This window comes from Glossina fuscipes, unplaced genomic scaffold (genome assembly GCF_014805625.2).
Source record: "Glossina fuscipes isolate IAEA_lab_2018 unplaced genomic scaffold, Yale_Gfus_2 1, whole genome shotgun sequence".
Lineage (NCBI taxonomy): Eukaryota > Metazoa > Arthropoda > Insecta > Diptera > Glossinidae > Glossina > Glossina fuscipes.
The window spans coordinates 13,471,261-13,489,061 of record NW_023998415.1 but is presented as its reverse complement, the minus strand read 5'-3'; the positions used below and the strand labels follow the sequence as shown (position 1 = coordinate 13,489,061).

Sequence of the window (17,801 nt, the reverse complement as noted above, 5' to 3'; positions counted from 1 at the left end):
TTGTTGAAGGGGTATATGAAGATTCGTTCCATGATGAATGGTATCACTTGTTTTATTTCGAAAAATTCATTGTATATATTGGCATATGGTTTAAAAGGCATAAGTTATGTGACAATAACAACGTATAAACAAATTTATGGTTTATATCGTTTTTTCGCTTTTTTTTTTTTTTTTTTTTTTTTTTAAATTAGGTATAATAAATAATTTTTTTTGTATTAAGTTTTTTTGTTCATTAAAAAGTTTTGAAAACAAAAAACCATAAAAATTAGTTTAAAAAAAAAAAAAATAAAAAAAAAAATTCAAAATCAAAGCACAAATGTACATAAAATATATTGTGATGATGGGTGTTTGTAAAGTTTTAGATATTATAAATTTTATAGATCTTGTTAAAAGTTTTAATTAAAAACATGATTTTATTTTTCTATTTCTATCAAAACTAGTTTTTTTTGTATTGAATCTCGTTGGATTTCTACATAGTGCTGTGCAGGTTTAGGTTTTTATTTTAGTTACATTTTTTTTTTGTTTTTTTTTGTATTTTTTATACTATAATACACAATAAATAAAGTAACAGTGGGGCTTTGAGCGTTTTCACAAACCGGTGATAAGCATGCCTTTATACTGAAATTTTCCAATAAGTTTCTTTTATATCTTTTTCGGATATATATATATATATATATAACTTTTTATTTCAACTTAAGACGAATTAGAAATGAAGGATGAATAAGAATAAAGACTAGAAAATAAAGAAACAAGAATAGCATTGATAGGGTAAAGAAATGAAAAGAGTATTGAAAGTATTGAAAACTAAGAATGAATTCTTTCTTTCTATTTTCAAATGATTTTCTTGTTTCGTTTAAATTATATATATATAAGAATAAAGTAAGCACATTTATTGCAATATATTCTGAAATAATGTAAGACAATCTAACAATTTCTTTCTTTCTCTTCGTCTTTTTGTTTGTGTCGTTGCATCAGCTTTTACAAGTTAACATTAACACTATTTACTTACTCAATGTATGAAGGGCTGGCTAAAAAGATATTTATTTATAAGGACATATTTCGAAAGAAGTAAACAGAATACTGGAACAATCAAGTATAAACAACGAAAGTTGATTTTTGCTGAAAATTTATTTGAAAAGAATTTTTTTTTTTTTTTTTCACGTGTGGGTATATGCAAATGTTATCAGTATTGGTAGCATAGCAGCGAGCTTTACTCGGGAAATGACTTCAAATACATTAACTTACTTCCCCATTTTATGTGTTCCACATATACTTTATAGTGTGAAACTTATGGTGAAATTACAGCTCTGGACAGAGGTTGGGCTTACGTGTGTATATGTGCTTTTGTGATTATTGCATTAACTACTGATGAATGGGAACGCTTTTGCTTATATAAGTATTGTTGGTTGCCGGTTAATGATATGCACCCCACTTTTTCACCAATGACCTTAGTTCGTCATAGCCTATACTCTTTACTTATTGTTGAGATTAGTAAACTTAGTTTGTTGTGTTTTTCATTTATTCAAAAATTTTTTTTTTTTTTTTTTTTCAATGTTTTATTTCAATATTGAATTTACTTCATTTAATTACTTACGGTTAAAAGTGAATTAAATATATTTATATATGTACATATGTAGCTATACGGGAGCCCCTATGTTGTATAAGTGCATCTTAGTGTCGAAGACCTCTTTGTATTGCAACATCACCAACAGCTAAAAACTGACTGGAAAGTGGTTGCATCTTTCATTATATACATTGGAATATTGGAATTTATATCGCCGCTTAATCTCTAAGTAACGAATTGACCTATGGACAATGTAAAAATGCAATTATTCAATTAATAGGAATTTGATTTTTTTTTTAATAATATTTATATTTTTTGCATAAACTTTTGCACTGCTTCTCAATTTTTTAAATATTAAAAAAAAAATATATGAAAATCGTACAGAGGATTCGTTTTTAAATTACATAAGAATTTCGGTAAATTTTTCTGTAAAATATTTTTGAAAACATATGTAAGGGTATTGAAATTTCATGGTGAATCGCTTGTCAAAGACTTCTTCATACGTTAGGCTCTCCTTGTGGTTATAAGATATATACATATATATATATATATATATATATATATATATATATATGTTGTTTTGCTCGGCTTTTTTAATGGGCTTATTTGTCACCCTACCGAGAATTAAATAGACGAACACATTGTTTTTTCAATTTTTTTTTTTCCCCCTATAAAATTTATACATGTTAGCTTTACACATATTAGATTTTGCTATTTGTAGTGATAAATTTCAGGTTTTATGGCGCACTTTTGAATATTAAATTAACTAAACTCCTTTAAGGCTTTAAACAGTAGACATGAATGTGTACAACGTATAACATTTCAGTGTTGACCTTAATGTCATATTTCCGTTAAATAGTTTATTCCTTCGTTTAGTTCACGTCCACTACTATTGACATGAAGCGTTTTTATTCAACTAATAAGAGAAGGAACGCATAGATATACATATATGCATATACATACATGTATACATAAAATGAGACAGAGGAAGAAAGGTAGATATGTAGATAGATAGATAGATAGATAGAGAGAGAGAGAGAGAGAGAGAGAGAGAACGTAAAAAGGTTGAGAGTTGGGAAATATAAATTTTTCAGACTATTTTTCCCAATAAAATAAATGACATTTTGTAGCGGAAATATTGAAGAACTTTGACACGATTATTTTCATGGATATTTTCAAAGTAAATTTTACAATATAAAATAAAAGATTATCGACAGTAAAAAAAAAGAAAAGAAATAAATACACTTTATAGGTATTAGGTTATATTCCCTTGATCTTCTCAGTTTTAGAATTATGGGAACTGATCTTTGACTTTTTCGAAAACATTTCCTAGAAATTACATTTTTATTTTCCTTTACTTGTTTATTTATTTGTGTTTTTTTTTTTTTTTTTTTTTTTTTTTTGCTTTTTTTCACTAACATGCTCAATTGTGACTTTTTGTGTGTAAGTAAATGAACATTCCTAATTTGCATTTTAAGCGCAGCAATAGCTACGATATCTATATGTGTACACGGTTAACTACTAAATGTTCAAAAAAAAAAAAAAAAAAAATCACACAAAAAGCCAACCAGGTGATAGATAACGTGTATATAACACAAGTAATACATTAACACTAAAGATACCTGAAATGTTTGTCTTTCTGTTGATCTATTCGTATGTAATTCTATGCACAAAATCTCAGTTATAGTTTATTTGTATTTGAATTCGGTTTTTTTTTTCTTTTTTTGTTCACAACCGAAGAACAAAATAAATTATTGAAAATCTATCAATAGTAAAAAAACTAATTTGCATATATATATATATCATTTTTCAAAATTATCAACTAGAATGGTAACAACGTTTGCCCTTAGAAAAAAAAAAAAAAAAAACAAACAATAAAAAATCAATATATATCTTTGCGTTAACAACGGTGGCGAATTGAAACTATACGTTTAACAATTTTTGCGAGATAGAAACATTTTTTTTGTTCCGCAGAGAGATTTTACTCCTTTTTTTTATTTTTACTTAACAAATTTGCATAATTTTCCAAAAGGATGCCTTTATTGCACATATAATGCTCGCTTACCTATTTTCCTCGCACATCTGTTTAGGCAAAAGGACAAAAAGGTTTGATTTCAAATCGTATGCTGCGCTATTTGCAACATTATTTTTCAAAAAATGCAACTAAGAAAGCTATACTATCGTGATCAAAAAATAAGGTGAATTTATTTATAAAATGAAAATTTATTCTTTAAAACATTTTAGTTTCATTGCCGTCAAACTATTCGCTGCCAGCTATAATTTACATATGCCAACGTTCTTTCCAATTTTCGAAATAGTCAGCGAAAATGTTTTTCTGCGATGGCCTCAAATACTCTCTTTCTTCTTTTTCTTCCTTTAAATTAAATACTTATGGCATCAATAAAGTCTCCATTTATCGGCCGATGATTTTCGAGCATTCGAATTTATATGACATGGATTTCCTGGACTTTTAATTCCTTTGAAACGTTTTTACATGAAACGGTAAACATTTCTAAATTTGGGTTTTACAAATTTTCATTCACGAGTAGAAAAATAGATAGGCAAACCTTAGAATGGACGAAGAAACAAGCAAATAAATGCGGCTAAGTATAAGTTAACGAAGACTATAGTCACATCGTGGGGTTTCAGAAACTACGATTAACAGCCATATACGTGGCGTTGATAGACATACACGTCTATTGAGATCCTCATTTTTCTTGAACGCGAAAATTTTGAGTAATATGTATTGTATGAAATGAAATGAAATTTATTAAACGCTGATATTCTATAGCACTGGTTTAATATCGAGACTGAGACTTCAATGATTAACAGTTGCACTTGGCGGAATGATAAAGTGAAGTTTCTTTCCGATTTAGTAATCATGTCTTTCCAAAGGTTTGTATAAACCGGTCGCATCGCCATATGCTCAATTGGCCCATCGAAGTAAGGCTTGTTGCCATTGCCCATTTAATTGATGACAATATGGTTCTTCTCAGAGGATGATACTCCGCCTGCAATGTACATTTAACGAAATATAATATAAAATTCCTCTAAACTGCGCCTATACGCATTGCATACGAGGCGTGGCAAGAAAACGAATTGAAAAGATAATAGAAAGCCGCAAAAGCGCAAAACATTTGTAAGCGATTTCAACAACAATTTCCATCGGTTCAGCTGTTGACAATTGCGTGCAATACATTGAAAAAACAAATAAAGGCAGATGATAGCTTTCATAAACTTAGGAAGGGCAAGCGCGAGTTAAAGTCTCAAGATGTTAAAAAAAGGCTGCTCGAGAAAAATGTGCCAAATTCTATAAAAAAAAAAAATAAAAAAATCTTGCTTGCTCAGCTTCCTTGTAAACTTTTGATGAAAAAAGTAGGTATTATTCTGGAGTAGTGGAAATAGTGAAGACAAGCATAATCAATTCGAAGAAAATCTGAAAAGTATTGAACATAAAATTTGAAATTTTTTGCCTACTTAGAATCATATATACATTCGATTACAGATAGATCTCTATATCGCTGTATATAAACGCAAGAGTTGGAAAAATTCGATAAGTTGGATATATAAACTACCTCTTAGAAACTGTTAATGCATTTTTCAACTACATATACAAATATATATTGATGCAATGATTCACTGCGCGTTTAGATGCAGGAATTCAAAATCAAGAATGACAACTAAGATCAATACTATCTTCTTTCTTTTTTTTTTTTACCCTTTCACATTCTGCTAAGGGTAATTTGCGTATATGCTTTCATATAATCGAAGATATACATATTGTTTTCTTTCTTATGAAATAAAAACGAAAGTAAGTAAAATAAATCTTAAAAATGTATTCAAAGAACACTGACCTTTTCACAAAAGGTACAATAGAAAGGGTTGCAAGAATGCTGCTCATAATTTATTTTAGATATTCGTTTTTTTTTTTTTTTTTTTTTCATTATCTAATAAAGTTTTTTTTTTTTAGCATGTAATATTTTAAACACAATTGCATCATATAAAAAAAGAAAAAAAAAGGTATCTTCCAAAATTTTAAAAATGGATTTGCATAAATTAAAAGAAAGGTATAAAAAAAATATAAATTATAATACTTAATACAAAACACAAAAGTGTACAAGGGTAGTTTGGATATATATTTGTTGTTGTTTGTTCGATAAAAGCATTTTCTTCAGGTTTTGCAATTCCAATAACTTTTCAAAGGAGTAACTTGCAAGAGAAAAAATTCTTAGGTCGATTAGAAATCGAATCTAAATTAATTGATATTTTTTTTTGTTTATTTTTCTTTATTTACATATATTGTTCCCGCTGCTAGCTTCAGCTGTATAATCATGCCTGTCTAATGCGATAATTTTACGATATTATTATACATGTTTGTGATGGAGTTACAATTACTGCAATGTTGCATTCTTAGCCTAATGCTACCGTTTTTAAATTTTAGAGTTTCACTGTTGTTTTCTCTCTCAGTTTTCATTGTAAATAATTGCATTTTTTTTTTAATTGTGGCTTATAGAAAAGACTTTTGCAAAATTTGCGTTCACACATTATGTATTTGCTTTGCAGCAATCTTTACTTGTGATAATAGGTTCTGAATACTCGTTGTCTTACTGCGTTGCCAATCGTTAGCACAATCTATCCTAAAAGTTTTTTCACACAATTCTTGACGTAGGATGTCACACAACGGCTGATTTCTTCGTCTATCTCTAATCGGTTTTTCAAACGTATCGTTTTCATTAGATAACCATTTTGTCTGTCTATATTTCAAGTCATTCGTTAAATGAATTCCTTAGGCGTTTAAAGGTAAAAAGTTTCATAGGTTTTACTAAGATACTATTTTCCTCATCAGAGTAATCGTAACATATTTCACTACGTAATTGAAATTCCTGCAAAAGTAACGCTATTGGCTGATCGTCTTAAGTTTCAATTTTAAAACTTGTCTTCCTTTAGTTGACAATTTTGAAATATGTCGAATGGACATTGTCCAGTAATCATACTTTCATTTTCGTTAATTGTAATATGTAAATGTCATGATATTGTAAATGTGTCACATCTTTCATTCACATCTTTGTTTTTATCCGTGATGAAAACACCGATTTTTATGAAACGAAAAAAAAAAAAAAAAAAAATTCTTTTTCCTACGTTATTTACATTAAAAATCTTATGTTTCAATTAACCCCACATTTTACATCCATCCATAATGTTATGATCAATTTGCTTCAATTTGTCCCAAAGCACATATATTCAGATTTTTTCTTTTTTATTTTTTATTTTCAATGCATATATGCGTATGTATGTATGTACCTGTTCGGATGAATAGGCAGACAGATAGATAGATAGACAGACAGACAGACAGACAGAAAATTCACTATTTACATATATATGCAGATGCAAGTACATGTATACATTTCCATTGTCGCCTACAACAAAACTGTTAGAAACAGAGAACAAACAAATAAACAAGATATTTAGTCAGGTACGTTGTGTAAATACATTTAAATGCATATGTATATATATATATATGTATATATAATATGTAGATATCATAAATTGTATCTTTATTGGTTGAAATGTATGCAATGAAAAATGCAAATTTCTATTGATAATTTTAAAGAACTTTTATGACTGTGGAGAACGTTTTTGTTTATAACAAAGTAAAACTGAGTGAAATGCGTAAACAAGAAGGACAATATACAAACATACAAACAAAAAGCATATAACAAAAATGCTAACATATCTATCTCATTATCATTATTATCACAAACGTTTAGTGTTTTGTTTTGTTTTTTTTTTTTTACTGCTTTATGCTCTATTCTGTTGGCTTGACTGGCTGTTCTGTCACAATTCTGCCCACAATTAATCTATGTGGCTCTATTTATTGAATAACACGTTATTTTTTCATTCATAAAATTTAGTTGAAAAAAAGGAAAGGCAACCAAAATTTTGAAATCGATAAAAAAAAAAACCACAGACCACTCGGTGTTGTTGTCCTTTATTAGGCATAAGCAACAAGTCCTTATTCTTTTACTGCATATAAGAAGTTGTTCTCATTGTGCTATTGCCTGAGCTTGCATTGGCGCGTGCGTATTTAGCATAATTTCCAAATCATCATCGTTACCATCACAGTTCATATAATAAAAACAGGATTTTTGATTTAATTACTTGAAAAAAAAAAAAAAAAAAAAAAATCATTAAATATTCACCAGCTCGGAGACAACTACGGCTATGCATGCTTGTATTCAGCAACTTGCTGTACAAGTGAGAACAAAAAAAAAAAAAAAAAATTTATTTAAATATTTTAGCATTTTTTAGCTTGTGTCAGTCAGCCCGTCTGTTAGTATTGTGGTTGTTTAGCTTATTAAAGGATTTTGGTTGCTGATTGACTTGTTGATGTTTTTGTTATAATTTTTACAATAACAACAACAACAAGGGACGCATTTGTATGTCAAGGTTTAATGAACTTTACTCTGGGTTGTTTATAATGATTTGAAAGTAATATATGATAATTCGCTTTGATAAGACCAAAATAAGAATATTTAACGCCAACAGCTTTAGATAAATACATTAGGTCTCGGGTTGCAGTGCACAGAATACAGAGTGAAATTGTAGGAGAAAACAGATACCATTACCGTCGGCACCACGAGTTCATGCTTCAAATGCTTTTATCATTTTGGACGTAGGATATTTATTGTAAAAAAAAAAAAATTTCATCTCTTATACTAGGTAGCATGAATACACACACGCAAATGCATTGCATATGAATAAGAAGCGAGAAAGCTGTTTGCACTCGAAAGCGACTTCATTGTAAATTGTACATAAGTTCATGATTTTTGTTCCTTAATAATGCAGCTTCTAAATTGCTTATGGGTAAAGTGAAAAAAGGAAGGTAATTTTTTTTTTTTTTGCAATTTTTTACTTCATTTTTCCTCTCTCTATAACCTTGGAACTGCACACATCCTTGATTGACTAATGCACGCTTTCAATCATTGTAGCTTTTGTTTTTTTACATTTTGTTGTTGTAATTTTGAAAATTCTGAAAATAAACCAACAAACACGGCAAATACAATATAATTTTTTTTAGCTTAATTTACAAAAAGCACTTGAATCAATCATAATAGTTAGGAATTTCATGAAAGCTCTCTCCTCTAAGAATTAAAAAAAAAAAAAAAATTTTAATTTTCCCGAGCTATCATATATAAAAGTTTCATGTAAAATGAATGATGGTCAATGAACTGATCTCTTCATTGTCCAGTTGTCTTAAATAGTATTACAATCTTTAATTGCGAGATACGGTCCAAATTTTAACTGATATTTCACACTTGTCTTAGAAGTGTCACGAAATGAAGAGCATAACATTTGGAAATTCTTTGATATCTAATCGCAGAAATTTGACATTGTCAAGATCTTAGTGTGGCCGAAGAAAGATGCAGAAAATCGTTGAAAAGAATTTTACATAAGTGTCTATAAAATCATTTTTAAGTTTTCCTCTCTTCAACAACTAAATAAGTTTTGAAGAAAACTTTCAATTTTCTTTATGAGATGTGTATGATAAAAATAATAGTGTTTTACATCGATTGTCGCTCGAATTAAACATAAAAATTGAAATGTTTTTTGCTATTGTGAGTAAATCAAAAAACAGTTGGACATATTAGCGCTTTTCAAAAAGTAAACTATTCAAGGTTAATCAAGGGACAATTCATTGACTTATTTTTTTGCATTTTTCCTCATATGAATACGTCTTTCGATAAGTGAATACTCAAACACATGTTTCCCATCTATGTATAAGGTACATAAAATGATTAGTGTCAGATCGGACTTGCTGAACTAGCTCTACATATCTATTTTTTTAACATCAACATTGCTTTTGCATAAGTTTCAAACTGATATTACAAGCACTTAACTTAAACTTTACAATAGCGAGAGAATACAAAAAGTTACAATAAAAAGAATTTGGGAACTTTTACAATGCACGAGTTAGACAGATCGTATCTGATTGGAGTGTTAACGCCTAAACACAAATACGGTGATATGAAGTTTTATGCAGTTACGGTTGTCATTCTCCTTTAACTCTTACAACATAATATTGGACATCTTGATTCCTGGGCGGCGCACGTAAATATATTTTTCGCATCTTTTATTACGTGCTTTAGACTAAGCAAGCCAATGTGCTATAGGCAAGTTTTATCTAATTTAAACTTTTTCGTAAAAAAATCGCTACTTTCCGCGCTACTAAGATGGAATTGAAAAATTTAACTTAGATCAACCAAAATATCCTTCTTGTTAGCGGACATTAAGGTTGCATTTCTTTTGCAAAACATAGCATTCTGTTACATAAAACAGCGGACATTTTAAACATTCATTGCTTTAATATAGATTCTGGAAATTTTGTAAAAAATTATTTAAAATAATTATTGTTGCTATCAAATTTTTCGCAGGCGGATGTTTACATATATCCATAACAAGGTGAGTATAAATATGGGCCAACATATATAAAACGAGGTAAGTCTTCAATGTGTTACTTTATTCTTTGCAGAAGCTCTTAATGTATTTATGCTTTCAATATCCTGTTCAAAGAAACGTTAATATTTTACGTATTATGTATGTTCCATGCATAGAGTCTTGAAGACTTCGTAGTACATACGAAATTTATGAAAAATTTTCGCTTTTTTATTTCGAAAATAAATTTATTGTTTTAGAGAATGGCATAGAGCAGAACAGAGTAGTAGTAGCTTGTGCTTCAATACTTTAGTCTTCGAATTTATTTCGCTAACTAAATTATTTATAATAATAATAATAATAGTACAAAATTTTTTTTCAATTTTTTTTATTTAAACTTAAGACATTACATAAGCCAGCGATATTGAGTGTGGTGCGCAATTCCCTTTTTACGGAAGGATGCAGATAAACCTTATGTAAAGCTTTAATATTCGTCTGCAGTTGCAGTTGTGTGCTATTCCTTCTTCGGCCGTTGCATTCCTTAAGCCATCAAATATCGTATCGAAAACCGTAGGTATATAAAATATTCAATCGACTTGAACAAGATTGTTATTATAAAACCTCACCTCACCTCACCTCACCTCAATCCATTCTCTCCGTTCTCAATAACCATACTACTAAAATGATCTAAAGATATTAATTATTATCAATAGGTCACATATTGCGGTAGGGATGATTTACACATATCTTAAATTATTAGTTAAAAGAATTTCTTAGAAGACTTGAAAGATGTTATAGCATAGCTAAGAAACAATGCAGCAACGTATATTCAAATGACAAACTATGCTTGTTTTCGGGTTATTCGTTATTCGAACGCACGGTAATTTTGTGTTCTATTTTACCATTTGATTTGAAATTTGGAAGAGTTCTTCTATACATGCGTTTTGGACAGCAAGGAAAGAAAACTTGACTTGACATTTACTTTGTTTATATCAAAATACGATTTTATACGATTCATAAGAGAAATGAAAGAAAATATTTGCATTAAAAAGTAAAGATATCTTATTGGAATATTGTAATCAGTTATTCCGAGTGTGGATATTTATTAGAACGTATTCCGATATTCGAATTAATATCAAATTAAAAAAAAAAAGAAAAAAAAAAAAAAACAAACTTTAAATCAGTTTGAAATTTCTTTTGATTAAATGCCAAATATGAACGCATATGTTATGCGTCGGTTAAGGTGGTAGTGTAAACTTGGCGTTAATTAGAAACTTGGTAAAAGCTTTTTTACTTATATCATTTGAACCGCACCTTGCAGCATTTGCTTTCATTATTGCATTCAATAATCTTTAAATGGAGTTTTGCTTCAACAAAAATTTCTAAAATTTTTTAAAACATGTTGCTCGACACAGGAGAGATAAAAAAAATAAAATGTAAAAGAAAAGCTCTAGAATAATAGTTATATCAAATGTTTTAAATAATTCTTTAATATTTTTATATACTATGCATATATTATTATTTATTAATTATGTATTAAACATAAATATTGATAACCTGCTTCTTTTTTTACTTTATTATTGCAATATATACACAAATTGTAATGCACTTAACACATATTTTTATTGATCAGAGTTCTATTTATTATCATTGCCTTCTGTGTAAGTTGTTTTTGCAAATTTTTTGATAAGAAATTTGAATATAAATTACAATTTCATTTTTGTTATTATTGCATTCAGGTGAAAGAGAATTCGTGAATGAAATTCGTTTTCAAAATATTTGACATGTAAATGATGTTAATGTTAAACTTTGCAATAAATGTTTGGACAGGGTTAAGCCAGTCAGGCGTAAGTGACACCACCCACAATTAAATAGACTTACGCAGTGACCATTAATACTTATAACTATTATGTTGCTACATACATACACATACACCTGAAACACATTGTTGTTTTTGTTGGGTTTTTTTCTTCTTGTTTTTGTTTGTTTTTTTTTTTTTTTTGTTTTTTTCGCGTTTTTTTTTTTATTTCTTTTTATTATTTTTTTTTTTTTATTTTGCTTAATGAGGCAATGCCTGTTTCCATTTAATTTTGTCCGACCTCAAGTGGCCCTGCATTTGGATATGAAGTAATAAACACTGGAAAAAGTAGAAAAGTATGCCGTTTCGTTAGTCCGCGTTCTGTACGCCTAAAGGATTTTTGTTTTCCGATTTACAATGACGCGTACATTTAAAAGGAACAACAATCGCAGCTAAACAGCAACTGAAGCTTCGCTCAGCATACAGCACAGTCTCCTTGCAGGCGTAGCAGCGCTTCAATTGGAGTGTTCGCCTCTATTGAATTTGAGCGCGCGGGAATATCTCCTAATATGTAAGAGTATCCGCTTGTGTGTATGTTGCAAAAAATACGGGAAAAAAAAAAAGAAGAAAACAAAGCAAGAAATTCCCCTTTTTCTACAGACAACTGGTGTTGCTGTTATTCCTATATACATTCTAATAAGAAAAGAGCTTGGGAGATAAGTTTTATTGCAGGAGTAAACGCTTACGTTGGTTTTAGCTTATTCTTTAAAAAAAAATATTTTTCTGTTGGCTCTTGTGTGTTGTACTGTTTCATGCCGATACTGATAACAGCTTGAATTGCATTGCCTTGCATTTTATTGTAATTGTTTAGAGAATTGATGTTCCCTTGTCCATTGTTGTTAATTGTTGTAATAGCGTTGGCAAGAGAAGTACATGAACGTTGTGTTAGTTCACTGCTCTCTTTCTAGCACTTAAAAGGTAAACTCTATATATAATTAAAAATGTCATTCTGTTGTGTCTTTTGTGGTTGTTAAGTTTATATGTGTATATGTTCATAATAATGACGGTAAAATGATGACAGCGAAGTAGAAACAGAAACACTGGCTGGCTATTGCTGTTAGCATTATTGTCTTCGAATAGGCGTAGCAATGGAATAATGTTGAGCGTGCTCTTAAAACTTTGGTTTCCGGATTAGTTTACATATTATCAATATACAGTGCAAGGAAAGAGAGAGAGAAATGCGCTCTTTATTATTAAATAATAATACTTACGTGTGTTGTATTTGTTTTCCAGTCATGGTGGTAACATATTGGAATCCAATTTGAATTTATGTTATCTCTGTCTGACTAACATAATTTCCAATAGTTAGTCATTTTTGTTTTTCATTCATAGCTGTATTAAGCACATCTTTAATTCTCTCGCTTACTCATTTGTATTTACGGCTGGTTGCCAGGGCTTCTCATTCGTGCCTATTTAACTGGAAGTAAAGCATTGTGCTTGTTCTTATCTCAATCTGTATGTATGCGTGTCATGACTTGTGAGGTACAATATCTGTGTGTTCTGTGTGAGCTCACAAAACAATTTTTTACCTTCTGCTTACTCTCTGTACCTCCGTTTGACGATGCATGACGTTAGTTCACTTCGATAGCTCTACGAGTTTGCACGTGAATATCTCAGTGCCTCCGCATTAAAAAAAAGCAAATAAACAAGTTAAAGAAAAAAAAAAAAAAAAAAAAGCATTTGACAAATGTGTTGTTTTTTGTCACAGACTACTGCGCTTATTAGAAAACTAACAATAAACAGAAAAAGTTAAACTTGTCTGATCGCGTTAGACACACTCTACTCAATAATATAGGAAAACGGCTCTTGTTAAACATTCTTTGGAATGACGCCGCGCATACAGATCGCCAGTGCGGAAATAAATGAAAATTAAAGGTTTTTGAAAATTAAAAATCATCAATTAATAGTAATTCTGAAAAAAAAAATAAATAAATAAAAAAATAAAAAAGAAAGAAAAAAAAAAAAAAAAAAGGAAAAAAACCAAAATTAAAAAATAAAAAAAAAAAAATTATAAATAAAAAAAAAAAATAAAAAAAAAATTTATTTATTTGGGGTTAACCGTGGTAGCAATAATTAAAAACAAGTGGTGAAAAGCGATTTGAATTGAAAATTCGCATAAATAATTTTTAAATAAAGTGTCAGTCAACATCATATTAGAGTCATAACAATCTTTAATCAGTGTTCAGCGTCGATAAGCCAGCATATTTAATAAATAAATCCTCATACTAATTACGAATTTAAAGAAGAGTAGAGTGCACACACACGCAAAGAATTGATATTTTGTAGCAAAGCAAAGTTACTTAAAGAGGAGACCGTCGGTTTCAATCAACTTGTTGCTCGTTGTCTTAGAAGATTTATTTTGCTTTGGTAGATTTTGTTGAGACAAGCTTGAGGGCTGCTCAACGTTTGAAATAGTTCTCGTTTGTTGCCTGTAAAACGCAAGACTTCAAGACGGTTGCCTCACGGTTCGAGTGGAATGAGCATAGGGACCCTGGTCTTTCTTTCGACAGATCGGTTTTCAAAGTCGTTAAACTGAGCCCCAACTTGGAGCCCTACCCCGCCAGCGTGGAGGGCTTGAATAGCCCTAGAGCGGTGGGGATGGCCGCCACCTCGTATATGACACCGTCCAGCAGTGAGCTGGATATGGCACTGGGTGGTGGTTACCACACTTCATCGCCTCGATCAGCTACCGATGCCGGTGAAATGAAATATATGCAACATCATCATCACCATCATGCGGCTGCGGCGGCGGCCGCGCATCACCAATTACCTTCATCACCTAGTCCGAGTACAATTGGAACGGGAGGTGGTGGCGGTGGCCCTGGTGGCAGTGGCACAGGAGTCTCTGCAAGTTCTCTGAGCTCAGTTACGCCTACAGGGGGTCTTAGCTCTTGGCCTTCGTTGCATCCTACGGATCATTGGGGATTGCCGTCTCATCATTCTCACCATCATCCTGCCGATGCCGTCAAGCAAGAAATGTCTCATCTTTCGCAACAGCCCAGGGTACAACAAGGAATGGCCTCGCCTCACGCCTGGCATGCTCCAGTACATGCAGCCGCTCATTATGGTCCCACTGGTGGTTCACCCTTGCAATATCATCATGCCATGAATGGTATGTTACATCCAGCTCATCCTGCTCATCATCAAGGCGTGACGCCGCTTCACGCTCTGCGAGGCGAGTCCCCACAGCTACACTTACATTCGCACCATATGCAAGGCGATCGTGATGTTAGCGGTGGCGAAGAAGATACACCTACATCAGATGATTTGGAAGCATTTGCCAAACAATTCAAACAGCGTCGCATCAAATTGGGTTTTACACAAGCTGATGTAGGGTTGGCGTTAGGCACTCTCTATGGTAATGTTTTTTCACAGACGACAATCTGCCGATTTGAGGCTTTGCAATTGAGCTTTAAAAATATGTGTAAACTGAAACCGTTATTACAAAAGTGGTTGGAGGAGGCTGATTCGACAACTGGATCACCGACCAGCATCGATAAAATTGCTGCACAAGGCCGTAAACGTAAGAAGCGCACTAGCATTGAGGTGAGCGTTAAAGGGGCACTGGAACAGCACTTTCATAAACAGCCAAAGCCATCTGCACAGGAAATTTCATCACTAGCTGACACCCTCCAGTTGGAAAAGGAGGTCGTGAGAGTATGGTTTTGCAATAGAAGGCAGAAGGAGAAACGTATGACGCCGCCAAATACTATGGGTGGCGACATGATGGATGGCATGCCACCGGGTCATATGCATCCGCATGCGGGTTATCATCCACACCATGATATGCATGGTAGTCCAATGGGAACACACAGTCATAGTCACAGCCCACCCATGCTGAGTCCTCAGAATATGCAAACAGCGGCAGGTCATCAGTTAGCGGCCCACTAGCAATCAGAAATCCAGGAGCCGAACTCAGCTGCAGCTGCGTCGACTCCTGCCTCCCTTCATCAGCAGCAACAACAGCAGCAACAACAACAGCAACATAACCAGCACCAGCAACATCATACATCGAATACACCATCGTCGTCTGCTGGTTCGTCAGCGACAATGACCTCAAATGTGTTGTCTCCTCAAAGTCCTCTTGGATCGAATTCAGCCAACGCTGCCAATAATAATAACAACAATAATAATACGAATAATAATAATAATAATAATAATAACAACGATAATGAACACTTAGCTCAGGTTAAGCAACAACAACAGCAGCAAGCATCGTCCATAGCAGCTGCTGCAGCAGCTGCCATGTATATCGATCCAATGCGCTATCAGCATCATCATCACCATCAGCATCCTCATTTAAATCCCGCCCATCATCCGCACTTATTTCATACCAGCGATCAAGCCTTGCAACACACAAGCGCCGGCACGCATCATCACCAGCATCTACAACAATCTCAAACGTCACCGGGAGCAGGCAGTAGTAGCGGTGGTATCTTACAAGCGTCCTCCTCAGCAGCATCGCCATCGTCGGTTACTTCGGCTTTGGGTGTTGGTGGAGCAGCGGGTATGCATCATTTAAACTTAAATCCACATTCATTACATCAGCATCACCATCATCAACATCAGCAGCACCATCATCATCAACAGCAACAACAACAATTACATGCGAGACGATTGTTTGAATGGAGCTTACAATTTGGTGCAGCCGCAGCACCAGGAGCAGTGCGCCATTTTAATTCCTTCGGTGGTAGCGGTGAATAGCATACGTCAGCTGCTGCAGCAGCAGCAGCTTCAGCCGCTTGGTTTGGCTACGAGTCCTCTTAAACTATTAGCTTTTAGGGCCACATGTAGAAAAAACCAAATGGTAGGATATATATGATAACAAGCATTAGTCAAAAAGCGCGGATCACTAATCAGGATAGTGACAAAGGAATGTTTACTTTCTAATTGTGGTCGTTGGTTATTAGCTAACGTTGTGAAATTTGGAGTTTTATCATTTAACACTCTTTCTATTTAATTTAATTTGTATTTTATTTTATTTTATTTTTTTTTTTGCTTTAACAATCAAGAGCTAAGCCAGTGCATTTGTCTGTGTTAATATCGAAATATAAGACATAGGAAAAACAAAACGGAAAGAAAACCGGGAAAACTTTTTTTTAAAACTCGCTGTCGCAAGCAATGGAAAAACACATGAATAAGAGGAGAGCATAGAAAAAAAAAAAAAAATAAATAAAAGATTAAAAATAAAATAAAACATTTAGTAAAAAACGTAATAAAGTGAATAAAAAGTTTTTTTAAAAAACTTGTTAAAAACTCTAAGAACAAGAAGACGAAGATGGCAATTTAAATCAAACAAGTTACAAAGTGATGTTTTAAAACAATTTTAGTTGGTTTATATTACTATTATTATAATTTTTAATATATATATATATATATACATATATATATTATATGCTATAAAATATGTTTTATAAAAAATATACTTTAAGTAAAAAATGCTCTCACAAAAGAAAAAAAAAAAAAAAAACAAAATTTAAATCAATAAAAATTATGAGTGCCGGCTAAGTTCGTGTTAACTGAATTGTGTTAAAAAGTGTTAAAATTAATATAATTAATTGAAAATGGAAAAAAAGAAAAAAAAAAAAAAAAATGAAATGAAAGCAAACCCCAGAAGGGGGAAAAACCTACCCTAAGGAACGTGTTTTGCAAATAGAAGGTAATTTTCTATTATTAAATGCAATTAGTTTTGTTTTCTACACACTTTTTAACACAACAATCTTGCTTTCAAACAATTTTGAAACTACAGTTAATATGCGATGCATGCAATCTCAGTCCGGACGTATGGCGGCAGAGTACCCTACATATTTATTGATTTAAATTTTTTTTTTTTTTTTTTTTTTTTTAATTAACATTTTTTGTTTATTTTCACGTGTCGTGTAAATAGTTAAGTCACTAGAATCGATCTAAGTGTAGAAATTTATTAAAAAACAAAACAAATAAAAT

General features: G+C 31.7%; 1 protein-coding gene across 1 annotated transcript; it reads left to right on the top strand.

Moving 5' to 3' along the window:
- Positions 1-13,918: 13,918 nt before the first annotated feature.
- Positions 13,919-17,024, top strand: LOC119631910 (POU domain protein CF1A). Its single transcript, XM_038024484.1, is given in 1 exon segment — positions 13,919-17,024. A coding segment is annotated over 1 exon segment (2,106 nt). The 5' UTR covers positions 13,919-14,453; the 3' UTR covers positions 16,560-17,024.
- The last annotated feature ends 777 nt before the right edge of the window (positions 17,025-17,801 follow it).